This window comes from Anastrepha obliqua, chromosome 4 (assembly GCF_027943255.1).
Source record: "Anastrepha obliqua isolate idAnaObli1 chromosome 4, idAnaObli1_1.0, whole genome shotgun sequence".
Taxonomy (NCBI): domain Eukaryota; kingdom Metazoa; phylum Arthropoda; class Insecta; order Diptera; family Tephritidae; genus Anastrepha; species Anastrepha obliqua.
The window spans coordinates 107,843,839-107,857,642 of record NC_072895.1 but is presented as its reverse complement, the minus strand read 5'-3'; the positions used below and the strand labels follow the sequence as shown (position 1 = coordinate 107,857,642).

The following is a 13,804-nucleotide window of genomic DNA, read 5'->3' as shown; positions in this document are numbered from 1 at the left end:
ATCAATTGTATAATCAACCATATCTGCATATATTTTAAATCTAGCCATTACATACGAATATACTTATAAGTGCATAAGCAAGTATGTGTATGTGCATATGTTTTTCTGATAGTTTCTCCTTTTACAACACTCTGACTTCAGTTGCAGAGTTCAAAGTTGAGAAGAGGCCTTAAAATCGCACACAAATTTAAATACTTTTTTGAGTAAAACAAACTGAAGTAAATTCTTGGTTGAAATTTCTTGTTTAATTTCTCATGTAAAAGGAAGCTCAATAATGCATTTTTTTAATCTTCAATCAAGTAGAAATTTTGATACAGCCATTCGTTTTGCAAATTAAATTGTTGATAATTTTTATTTTTTTTATTTTTTAGAAACTTAAAATGAATTTTATTTAAATTGAGTTTTGCAATTAACGACGGACAACTTTGCCTAAGCTTTTTTCATGAGGCTCAGGTACAGCCACCTTCATTGTCAGCAAGTCTGCAAGTGATCCCAATGACTACTTTTATATTATCGGGTAGGTATTAGACTAAAATTTGTTCCTGATAAAGAAGACTTGTTAAATTTATGTATGGAACTTCATACCGATTCAGTTGCGCTAAAATTCCGTCACTTTCACACTTAGCCGTTGGAAAAGTTCACAGTTTTCCTCTATGAAGTTTTGAGATACCAATGATCGAGAGGATTTAGGTTGAACTGGTTGACTTGCAGTACCGCATATACCGGTTCGATCCATAGCGATTGATCGAGAGGATTTTATCATAGAGATAATTTAATATTGTAAGGGCGTAGGCCAGCACTTTAGGCGACAATTTAGAGTGAGAATTTTTCAATGAATGTGCAATCGCAATAATTCACTATCAAAGGGGCTGCCAAAATAATGCGGGTAATCGCGATTTTCGAGTTAGCGGAATCACGAGTTACAGGACTTTAGCAACTGAGACTACGTTAAAGTGGATTTGCAATTTTTTAATATTTCCATTTACTATTTTTGCCATTACGAGTTATAGAGTATTTTGGTCAGATACGAGTGGCTAGAAAAAATGAACGAAGTCGTTCGGCTGCAAAAAAAATACGACATATCGAACAGACATTTTGTACGAGTTATCCATTGAACCGAACTTTGTTATGAATTATGGCGATTTTCAACTTATCGAGCTTGCGAATTATCCCGAACCGACTTTAATAAGAATGGTTTTGAACAGAGTTAGCGTTTTTAAAGTTGCGACCGGCAAATTTCAAGTAAACTAAAAATTTCCAAACGTTGCTCCTTCCTGAACCTCACCTCAATAAAATGTCAGTCTGAAGTGTCCAAATACATATGTTTGCAGATCTGAACCTAAATTTTCAATCTTTTTTATGAGACATAGTTATTGTTGACACTGACAGCTCTTTCACGCCCAAAATATTGGCTAATAATACTGGCTAGCATTTAAGCAACCTTGAGATATAAAGGGTGGCGCAAAATTAATCGGGTGGCGCAAAATTAACCATTCAACTTTTTACTAAAAAAAAAAATTATTTTGAATCACGGAAATCTTTATTTTGACCCTTACGTGCTCCATTGCTTGTCTGTTTGCATGCTGCAGCTGTCTAGCTCACAAGTGTCAAATATGATTGCCGTAGGACGATATTTGCAAATATTATAAATCTTTCGATAATTGATTAATTTTGCGCCACCTGTTATTACAAATTTTTTCCTCAATGAATGCTCGAATTCAGTTATCAACTTCGAGCGTATGCAACTAAGTTCCGAAACACCGACACCCCCTTTGATCTCAAGAAACACAGCTGCAGAAATTTGTATGCAAATATTTCGAAATACTCTTTTAAAAAGACCAATTAGCTTAGCAATGTGAGGCAAATGGCCAGCAGCTTTTGCATTGCTTACCAGTTTTAAGCTTAGAGCAACTCGAATTGAACGTCGAACTTGACCGAAAAATTCTCTTTTCTGACGAAACGCTTTTCTCTTTCGTCGTCTTTGTTAAAAAAAAAAATTCAGTATCTGGAGATTAAAAAATACGCGCGTGATTGTCTAGAGGCCAATGCATTTACAGAATAGAGAGAGTGGCAGTTTGGTCTAAATTTTTGAGTGTTGAACTCATTGGCTCTTCATTTCAAAAAAGCTGCTGGAAACTCCTTTTCGGTCTATGGCAAGCGCTGCATAGCTCTCACAACCAATTTTTGTGGTCCTGAGCTTTGATTGATTTCAGTATAATGGCGCGTCATGCCACACAATCTACCAAATAATCGGTCGTCTAGACAAACTTATTTAGCTACCGTGGGGTCACGATTTGTATACCTTAGAATTCTTTGATACAGGTCGAGGTTATGTGAACAAGCCAGACATAATCAAAGCACTAGTATGAATATCGCTTGGGTCTTTCGTAAGATAGAATGTGGAACTGATCTTCATTTTTGCTGACTGCTAAAAAATATGGGTTCAATCGTGGGTAACTTCACAAGATTTGGTTACATACTTGGGATTCAAATAATGCCTGGAAAATGGAAGAAATACAAAAATACTTGAAGTATTTATATTTCTTTTAATTAAAAAAATACAAAATGAAAAAAATGTATTAATTAAAAAAAATTATTATTTAAGAAATAAAAAATTTATTATTAATTAAAAAATAAAAAATGCATCTTAAATTTTAAATATTTATCTTAAATTTAAATTAAAACAATTTCTTTTTTTCTCAAAATTTCTAGTTTAGAAGAGACCTTAAAAATGCATATATGTAAATGAACTTTTTATGTTTGTTAATTTTTTATATTAAAAATAAGAATATTTTTTTAAGAGCTACCTTGAAAGAAAATTCGTTTTTCCAATTAAATTTTTGATACATATATGATTCTTTTATGCTTTTTTAAAGAACTGCTTATTTTTTAAACTCCATTGCTTTTCTGAAAATTTATATCGAATTTCAGGGAATTTTAATTGACAAAAAATTCTATTTATTTTAATTTTACTAATTTTGTTTCTGACTATTTTTAAATATATTACAATTTTTTTTCGCTCTCAGTTTTCTTAGATTATTAAAACTAATTGCCGTTTTTTTTGACTTTCAATAATTAAATTTTTTTTTCGTAAATAATTTTTTTCGTAAAACACATTCCATTCCTCTTTAAAAATTACAAAAAAAAACAAAAACAAGATTTCACTCGTAATTTAATAAATACTAAAAAATGGTTGTTGCATTATTTCGTACATTTACTTGTATTCATTTTCTAACTTACCCGTGTGAGTTTTTATTCAAAAGCAAAATTGAAAAAAAAAATCCGAGAAAGTAGTTAAACAAATTGCAAGCATATTCTAAAATTCGTATTCTTCTTACTAGCATAAAATCGATACAAATTAATACGTGTATACTGGAAAAAATTCTATAACTTCATTTTTACTGTAGTAGCATAAATATCTAGTACCATATTTTCAAAGAAAAGTGTTGCAAAAGTATATTTTATATTAAAAAGTTTATTAGAAATAAAGTTACCGAAAAAAATCCAACTTCAAATGGAAGATTTCTATATTAGATTTTTACTAAAAAAATATATATTGTACCATTTAGTAAGTAAACTTATTGCATATACTGTAGAAATCATTTGGCATTTGTACTCAGTAAATAGTTCGAAAATGGAAAATGTTAAGTAGTTTTCATAATTAAAGTGACAAGCAAATTTGAGCAAATAAACGCAAGTGAGAGTAAAAATTATAAAATAAAAAGAAAAAAGAAGAGATTTAATTGAACAAAAAAAACCTTTTTTTTAATTGCATTATGCAACAAAGTGATTTGCCGATAAAAGGGTTAATGCAATTTACTAAGCATATTTACATACAGTATACATATATTAGTATATTAAGTATGTACATTAGGATGGGTCATTTTTTTTCGAAATCGTGCCTAGCAGAATTGGATTATACGTTAAATTATGAGAGTGACCCTACTAGAGCAAAGCTCCAAAGTACTTTTCGACTATCGAAAATTGTGAAATAAGCTATCTTCAATTAATGCGAATTTAATATGGAGAGAGTCTTAGAATGGCGGTCACGAGATGGCAAGAGGAAAATTGGAAGGCAGCCCACAATATAGAGCCATGATATTAAAAACGACCAATTGGATAAAAAGCACCAGAAAAATTGTTCAAAAAAATTTATATTAAAAATAAAGGAGGCCTTTGTTCAACATTGGACGCAAACGGCTGGTGATGATAACGAGTTATTTTTCCTATTACACTATTCAAAAAATATATGTTATTTGCTTTTTAATTTTAATTAAAAAATATAGATAACAAAAATTTATTTGTTTTGTATGTATTTTCTTGCATATGTAACACTTCCGACCATGGGAAAAAATACTCAAGATCCTATTAAAAAATTGGGAAAAATAAACGCGACTTTTAAGCAACTTCAAACTTTGATACTGAAATTAGATGAGCTATAAAACTGTATACCCAGAAGTTTTCTAAAAATTCTGCTTGAAATTTTTTTGAAAATTTTAAAAAATTTGCGCAAAAATTTAAATTCTTTAATCAAAATTTTTCTAATATACTATTTTTCTAGGAAATTCACAAAAATTAATAAAACTTGAAAAAAATTTCAAAAAAATTTAAAAAAATTTTAATATAATCGTTGTATAACTAAAATCTTAGAAAATAAAGTTTCGAACTTTGTTTTTCTACAAAATTCACAAAAAATTTAATCAACATTTCTCTAGTAATTTTCTACAAACTTCTCAAAAATTAATCAAATTTGAAATTTTTTTAATTTATTTTAATTTTTTTGAAAATTCTTTCAAATTTGATTAATTTTTGTGAACTGAAAAATTTTACATTTTTCTAATTTTTTCCAATTAGATTAATTTTTGTGAATTCTGAAGAAAATTAGTTTAATAAAGTTTTAAAAAAAATTTTAAAAAATTCTAAATTTAAAAAAATCTCAACATTTTTTCCAATTAGATTAATTTTTGTGAATTTTGAAGAAAATTAGTAGAAAAAATTAGTTTGAAAAAATTTTCAAAAAAATTTAAAAAAATTTAAATATAATCGTTGTATAACTAGGACTATGTTTAAGTTCGTGCGGTTTTTTTTCGAAATTTGAAACTTTATTGACGTAAAATGGTTACAAATTTAATATTCAAAGTATTGTCCATCGCTTACTACTACTTTTTCCCATCTTTCTGGCAATTCACGGATTCCCTTTGTGAAAAATTCGGTCGGTTTTGCCGCAATCCACGAATCGATCCATTTTTTGACTTCATCGTAATTACGGAAGTGCTGGTCAGCCAGGCCATGTTGCATCGATCGGAAGAGATAGTAATCGGATGGCGCAAGGTCTGGACTATACGGCGGGTGGGGTAGGACATCCCATTTGAGCGTTTCTAAGTATGTTTTGACCACTTGTGCAACATGTGGCCGAGCATTGTCATGTTGCAAAATAACTTTGTCGTGTCTATCGGCGAATTGCGGCCGTTTTTCTCGCAGTGCTCGGCTCAAACGCATCAATTGTCGTCGGTTGACATCCCCCGTAATCGTTTCATTCGGTTTCAGTAGCTCATAATACACAACACCCAGCTGGTCCCACCAGATACACAGCATAACCTTCAGGCCATGAATATTCTGCGCCGACGTCGATGTTGAAGCATGGCCAGGGTATCCATACGTTGCCCGACGTTTTGGATTGTCGTAATGGACCCACTTTTCATCGCCAGTCACAATTCGATGCAAAAAACCCTTTCTTTTGTGCCGTTGAAGCAGTTGTTCGCATGCCATAAAACGGCGTTCAACGTCTCTTGGCTTCAATTCATACGGCACCCAATGGCCTACCTTTCGGATCATTCCCATGGCTTGTAAACGTTTGGAAATGGTTGATTGATCAACTCCCAAAGTTTTTGCAACCTCTTCTTGCGTTTGAGCCGGATCTTGATCGAGCAATTCCTCCAATTCGGTATCCATGAACTTTGGCGGCGCACCCTCGCGTTCTTCGTCTTCCAAGCCAAAATCACCACTTTTAAAGCGTGCAAACCACTTCTGGCACGTTCGCTCAGCTAGAGCATGCTCACCATAAACTTCCACCAAGATACGATGACTTTCGGCTGCTTTTTTCTTCATATTAAAAAATTCCCCGCAAAAACACATTATTTGGCACGAAATACGACATTTTCAAGTGTGGTAAAAATATTGTTGTTTACGCTTCAAATAAAAAACTTATACTGACGTTTGTGCCTTACGACAGTAGCACTCCAATGAATGTTTGGAAATGTGGATCGATGGAATAATAATCAAGTTACGCCATCTGTTGTAAAACCGCACGAACTTAAACATAGTCCTATTAAAATCTTGGAAATCAAAGTTTCGAAAAAATTTTTATCAAAATCAATTAGAAAGATGTTGATAAAAATTTTTTTAATTAGAGTTTTTCTACACAATTTACAAAAAATTTTGAAAAAAATTAACATTTTTTAATGAACATTTATCTACTAATTTTCTACAAAATTCACAAAAATTAATCAAATTTGAAAAAATTTTAAATTTTTTTTAATCTTTTTAAATTTTTTTCAAATTTTATTAATTTTTGTGAACTGAAAAGGTTTTACATTTTTTTAATTTTTTCCAATTAGATTAATTTTTGTCCATTTTGAAGAAAATTAGTAAAAAACAATTAGTTTGAAAAAGTTTTCAAAAAAATTTTACAAAATTCAAATTTAAAAAAAATTTAACATTTTTACCAATTATATTAATTTTTGTGAATTTCGAAGAAAATTAGTAGAAAATAAATCAAAAAATTTAAATTTTTGTGAGAATTTTTTCAGATTTGTTTAATTTTTGTGAATTTTGTAGAAAATTTGTAGAAAAACTCTAATTAAAATTTTTAAATTTTTTTTTAATTTTTTAGTTCTTATGAATTGTAGAGAAATGTTGATTAAAAAATTTTTATTTTTTTTTTCAAAATTTTTTCAAACCTGTTTAATTTTTATGAATTTTGCAGAAAATTTGTAGAGAAACTCTAATTTAAATGTTTAAATTTTTTTTTTAATTTTTTAATAGTTCTTATGAATTTTGGAAAAACTCTGCAACTTTGATTTATAAGGTTTTGTCATACAATGAACTATATTTTTATCGAAAATTAACGAAAAAAATTTTGCACGAAAAATATTGCGAATATGTGACTCAATTATGTGAGGACAAATGTATCTTCACTTGAAATTAGGGGAGCTCGAAAATGGCTTTAGAGCTTTTCTCTAGACTTTTTATCTCATAATTTCGTGTAGAAGCCGAATCTGCTAGGAACGATGTCGAAAAAAATAGTTCCAAATAAATTGACCCACCCTAATGTGCATACCATATATACCACATTCAATTAATTACATATGTACATATATGCATACATACCAATATTTACAAACATACAAAACATATATACACACATTGTATGTAATTATTAGTTATGCATTGTGTTTAGCGGTAAACAAAAGCCGAGGAAGAAGAATAAAAATAAGAAGAAGAAGAAGAAGAAGAAAAAATCAATTCGCAATTACTGCAATTATATGAAAGAATTAAAAAGAATTAATCACTAATCGTGTGGCTATGAGATGTCTGAAATCGAAGGCAAATACACACATACATACATACATACATAGTATAACCGCAACAACAACACATCAATAAAAGTCAGTTCGCTGACGGGCTAAGGCTAGCTAAATCTAGGAGCAGTAAGCAAAATATGTATTTTTAAGCAATTAGTTAATATGTATTTAAAAAATATAATGAAACATGCTCGTACATACAAACATACGAGTCGGGTATATGAAAAATCAGCAGCATTAGTATTCAGAGTATTCAAATGACAAGCAATGAATTTGATGTTCTAATGCTAAATGCTAAATGCGATACATACATACATACCATATGTATGTACATCAATAAAAATGTTATTTAGTTATAAAAAAAGAGGAAACTCGTTTTATTTTCCTGAGTGGAATGGTGAAAATGGAAGCAGGTTTAGTACTGAATTGCTGTAGTTAAAAGTTTTGAAAGGAAAAATTTCCGAAAAATTTGCAAAAAAATGTGCATTTGTTTAATAATCCATAAATATACAATACTTGTACGTTCAACTAAGTAAATACATTTTGTCAATTAAATTTGGAAGCATTGGGCAATCCTACAGTTTATAGCAACCCTGCCAGATCAACTAATGTCTTGCGGCAGCAGAAGTCCAAGCAGATTTACACTCATAGACAATAAAATAGGTGTGCAACAGTTTGATCAGTTTTGGTTATTTTATGAATTATATAATATATAATATACACTCAACGTCAAAAGAAAGTGTACACCATAAATTGAAAAATGTTGGCTATTTATTTATTTAGATTCAACGCCTATTTTATATGCAAGAAAACACCCAGCCGGAAAAACAAAAAAGTGTGTGTTGCGTAGTACACATAACAGAAGTAAAACTTTCAAGGCAGACAAAGAAAGAGGAAGAGACCCGAGAGAGAATGAGAGAGAGAGAGAGAAAGAATATATATCTAAATAAATTCACAACATTTGCAGAGAATACAAATAGACAAAATTTACAAAAAACGGAGAAGGGTCGACCGGTGTAGGTAAACGCCAGACACAAACCGTGGCAACAACGCGCACTACTCCGAGCGTTTATCACCCGCACAAACGCACCAATTCCAGTACCGCAGCAATGGTACAAATTACCGCAAGGCAATACCAATAAATCCGACGCCGGAATGGATCGCACTTTATAGTACGCACAAGAACTAGCCACGAAACGGAAATAAACGCCAAAAAGTAGGTACCAAAAAAAAGCGCCAAAAAAATTGGGACCAAAAAACGCCCAAACAATAAGCACCAAGGAAATATAACGCCAAAAAGTAGGCACCAAAAATATATTTCCTTCAAGTTTGCACCAATAAAAAAGTGCCAAAAAGTAGGCAGCGTTATTTCTCACTAGAAATTAGCAATCACAAGCAAAAACTCAGGAAAAATAACCTAAAGTGTATCTAAGATATATATAAGGTATAGCTCTCACTCTCCTTTTCCTCTACGTTATATCTTTTTTCTCTCTCGCGGAACGAAAACGCCCAAAACGTTGCATGGCCTTGAAATTTTACTCTCCATTCTGGCTCGCCCATCGACGTCTAAGAAGTTTCACTTAAAAAAAAAATCAACTCAGTTGTGGTTCAAACTTGAAACTTCTACTTTATTATACCAAAATTCGGGGATTTATAAAACTGCGTACACAGATTTTTCTAAAAATTATGAGTTAGAAAGTTCTGAAAAGTTAAAAAGCTTTATTAAAATTTGACGAATTATTACAAACTTTATACAAAGTTCGAAACTTTTTTTCATAAAGTTTTTGTTGTAGTATAACCTATATTTTTGTAAAAACAAAAAAAATAAATGAAATTACAAAATAAAAAAGTCAAAACGTATTGATATGTGGAGTACTTTTTCTTTAATTAGCCGAGCTCCTCCTCCTATTCGTGGCGTGCGCCTTGATATTGTTCCACAAATGGAGCATTTGGCTATTTTACTATTTATTTACTTAGTCTGTATTAATTTTTAAGCAATCTTTATACAATAAAAACTATACAGATACAATTTTTTTTCAAACTTTTGTGCGAAAAATATGAAAATTCCGGAAATTTTCATCAAAATTTCAAATTTCCCAATCAGAATTTTTAGATCAATTTTGGGCACGCAGTTTTACAGCTCTTTGGATTCCAGTATAATAAAATGCAAGTTACAAGTAGCCACAAAATACAGTTGATTTTTGGCATTCTCTGACGGTGCTGGTCAGTTTCTTCCATATAAAAAAATTGTCGTACATACTTTGTATAGAAGAAATTGAGTGACACTGTTCGAAGGAATGCGTTTAAATTGTTCAGTTGTACATTCAAAATAACTTCTGAAAAGAACGTGATATTTGGTCAATTGCATGCCACCAAAATCACTCAAATAACGCAAGTGAATAACAATAATTTTTATCGAGTCTGTTATTTAATTGATATTTTCTGATTGTCTGCATTGAAAAGTAAGCAAAAGCTCCATTCATAACAACTAAAGTTTACTTTTGTGCATAATACAATGAAAAAGTGTGCGTCCACTTCTGAAAAGAATAACGTATTTTGTTTGTCGCGAAGCCTAAAAAGACTTCCAAAAAGTGTAAAAAATGGCATGGATGATTTTTGTTACATTCGCGATAAATTCATTAAAGTGAAAATTAGTTTGTCATCAAATATGAAACTCTGTAAAGCCTATGAAGCATATTTTAACTTACCCTAACGGTTGCCCACTGTGGGACGCACTCAGGCTCATAGCCTATTGTGACTCCTAAAAACAGTGTGCTCGTCTCAAAAATTTTAGAAGGTCCCTGATTTCCACAGCACTGAGATTTAACTGTTCACAAAAAATTTGTCAAATAATGTCAAAAATAAACCAGTTATGGAGCCTGATCAAGTTTGAATGCCTCCATTGCACACAAAATTAGGTCTCATGAAGTAATTTGTAAAGGCTTTTCGTCAAGACTCTGATTCAATTTCAATATTTAAAAACATAACATAATTATCATAATAGTAACAATAACGTGGCTAAATAGTAAAAGAGTCGTGGAAGCCGACAGCCTGCTGGCCAAACCATTCAAATATCTCACTGCGTGGCCTGATTCGCTTTAACTCTTAAGCAAAAAATGGTCGTATGAATTGTTGACTTCCGATTAGAATTTAAGCTGAGCAATAAAGTGCTCTCTCAAAGAATAAAAATCACTCTTCCTAAATCTCGAATTATGCCTATCAGGTTGTACATATAAAACAAAGTCCCAGAGCTCCTCCTCCTATTTGTTACAGTGAGGAAGTTACAAATGGAGGAAGTTCATTCCCATGGCAGCCGGTTCTACGTTACCGGAATGAAATTCGAAATAAACTACCTATGTCTAGTGTACCGTACCGTAGCTCCTCCCCCTATTTGTGGTGTGCGGAAGTTACAAATAGAGGAAGTTACAGTTTTAAACTGATTCCAAATGGCAATTACGTCAGCACAGCAACTCATTCTCTCGAATTCACTGAGAGTCGGGTAACGCCTCCGTGATATACCTAACTATCTGTATTCTCTCAGCCATGCAACCAAGTGGCCAATGGAGGCTTCGAGAGCAAGATACGCCAAATTTTTTGCTGCTTTTGAGCCTTAGCGACAGAAAATAACGAAATAGCAACGGAACTAAATCAACTTAGAAACTTTGAAGCAAATAAAGATGAAAAAGCCTCTCTGCCTAAGTAATTTCGTAAGAATGGCTGTAATTCTTCTAGCTCAGAAAGTTTTCAATAGGATCCCTGCTGCTTGTGGCAAAGAATGAGAAAGGCTGCCTACCAAATGGATAACAACTAGGCCTCACTTGTTTTTCTAATAGGTGGCGGATGGCATCAGAGTGAAGGTCCATTGAATTGAAGACAGAAGATCCACTGAATTCGACGGTATTGCGTCTAAAGTCTACCTTTTGCTTTATTTTTATTTCATCAAAACAACGACAAAATAAATAATTGTAAACCACTTTTAATTATATCGAAATAAATTTATTTATCATTTTATTTTGTAATATTAGTTTAAAAATAATAAAATTCACATTTTCTCGTGGAATGAAAATAAAAATAATGGTATACCAAAACAAGCAAAAATGTATGGCTTGCTGCGTATCACTTAAACTGCTTCTTGCTCCTGCATCCTTTTGTTTTTTTTGTTCGTTTTGCGAACTTAACCCTGAAACAGGTTCAGGCAGCTCGCGAGTGTATTCTGATAATTATAAGCCAATTCGCCCTTGCATCCGAAACCGCCCAACTTGTGTATGGCCGCATAATCATAGCAATCGACTTGGCCGTCACCATTGCAATCCTGTGCATATTTGACCATGTAATTTTGTATGGTATTGGCAGCGCAGTAGGGATCGCTGACACAGTTGGAATAGGCTGGTGTAGAGAGAGAGAAATAGACAGACGGTGTGAGAAAAAAAAATCGAGGTGGTGGAAAAAATCAAGGTATTCATATTTTCTTTTGTTAATAATTTTACAAAAATTCTCAACTCATACCTGTCTCTGATTCCGGTGATTCGCCGTTCAATGTCAACTTGCCGCCATCAGCCCAGTAGGGCCAGGTAATGCGAAAGAGTCCACAAACACCGCCCGTACAAGTGGCTGTACGATTGCAGCCGCTAATCGCTTCACAAATACAGCCCAAACAAATATCTGTGACGGGTTTATCTGCAAGCAAAATGGGAACAATGTGATTATTTATTATTCTTTAAATATGTGTATGTATATGTAAGTATGTATATATTTTATAAGTTTGAAATGATAAGCAAATTAAAAATAATTGCATTGTGCTGATTATGAATTAAAATCGAATGTTATAAGTTGTATGAAAATAGAAAAAGATCAAGAAATCGGAACAAAATCCCCTAATAAATTTGCTTCCGAGGCTCTTATTTCACTACAAGTCGTGAGTGAGCTAATAATTTGAATTTTTTTTATTAAATATGAAATACATTATTAAATACAAATACAAAGTGTCTACAAGGCGGCGCAAAATTAAGCATCGCATATTGAATTGAATAACTTTTTTACTAAATAAAATAAGATGATTTTGAATGATAGAAATCTTTATGTTGATCTTTACGCACCGCATTGCTTGTCTGTTTGTACACTGCAGCTGTGTAGTTCACAAGTGTGAAATATGAATGACATTCGACGCAAAATAATAAAATGTATAAATCTTCCATAAATGTGATTAATTTTGCGCCACCTTGTATATACTTTGTATTTCTATATTTTGTTATTAACCTGACCTGGAAAAATATTTTTTTATTAAAGGGTTCAGAGTTCAATGGGAAAAGTCGGATCAGCTAAATTCTATAGATTTACTTTTCACTCGCACTTTCGTAACTACTCAGTTCAGGCACAGAGTACTCAATCACTTTAATACTCACTCGCCTACATATAGCGATTAATATTAAGGTAAATTAGATGAAGCGGCTGTCTACAATGAAGCTGTTATATTTTCATTTGCTAGTCGTTTCGTTAGCTGATGAATCGCAATAATTGCATTAGTATTTGAATACAACTCGAAAATTATGAGAATCCAATAAAGAAACTTCCAGGTATTACTGAGCATCATAACCTAAGCTATTAATAAAATATTGAGAAAAAAAGCTAAAAATTTTATGTTTTTTTACTAAAAACACAAAATTTTTTCAAACAATTTTTTAACAAAAAACTATTTTTACACAAAATTTAATACAAACATGGTTTTTACCCACAAATTTTTCTTACACAAAAATATTTTTCGTTTTTTCCAAAAACAAATTTTCTTAGCCAAAAAACATTTTCTTCGAAAAAAATAATTTCTTACAAAAATTTGTTCAAATAAAAAAAACTTTTAACCAAAATTATGGATAATTTTTTTTTTATACAAATTTCTTTTAATAAATTTATTTATTTTTTTGGACTCATTTTTTTTTACTAAAAATTTGTTTTGGGTAAACAATTTTTTTAGATGGAAATTTGTCTTTGGATACTAAAAACTATTTTTGTGTTAAAATTTTTTTAGGCAAATTTTTTGTAAGAAATTAATTTTTTTTTTTATAAAATTCTTTTCAGATATTACTGAGCATATATATATATATATATATATATATAATTGGCGCGTACACACTTTTTGGGTGTTTGGCCTAGCTCCTCCTCCTATTTGTGGTGTGCGCCCTGATGTTGTTCCACAAATGGAAGGACCTACAGTTTCAAGCCGACTC

At 31.4% G+C, this 13,804-nt stretch overlaps 1 protein-coding gene across 1 annotated transcript in view; it reads right to left on the bottom strand.

Annotated features, from left to right (window-relative positions):
• Positions 1-11,557: 11,557 nt before the first annotated feature.
• Positions 11,558-13,804, bottom strand: part of LOC129245368 (invertebrate-type lysozyme 3-like) — a 29,016-nt gene continuing 26,769 nt past the window's right edge. Inside the window, exons 2-3 of the mRNA XM_054883480.1 lie at positions 12,090-12,260; positions 11,558-11,969 (exon numbers count right to left, since the gene is read on the bottom strand). Of these exons, the coding sequence (XP_054739455.1) occupies positions 11,758-11,969; positions 12,090-12,260 (383 nt within the window). The 3' untranslated portion in view covers positions 11,558-11,757. The remainder of the gene's footprint in view (positions 11,970-12,089; positions 12,261-13,804) is intronic.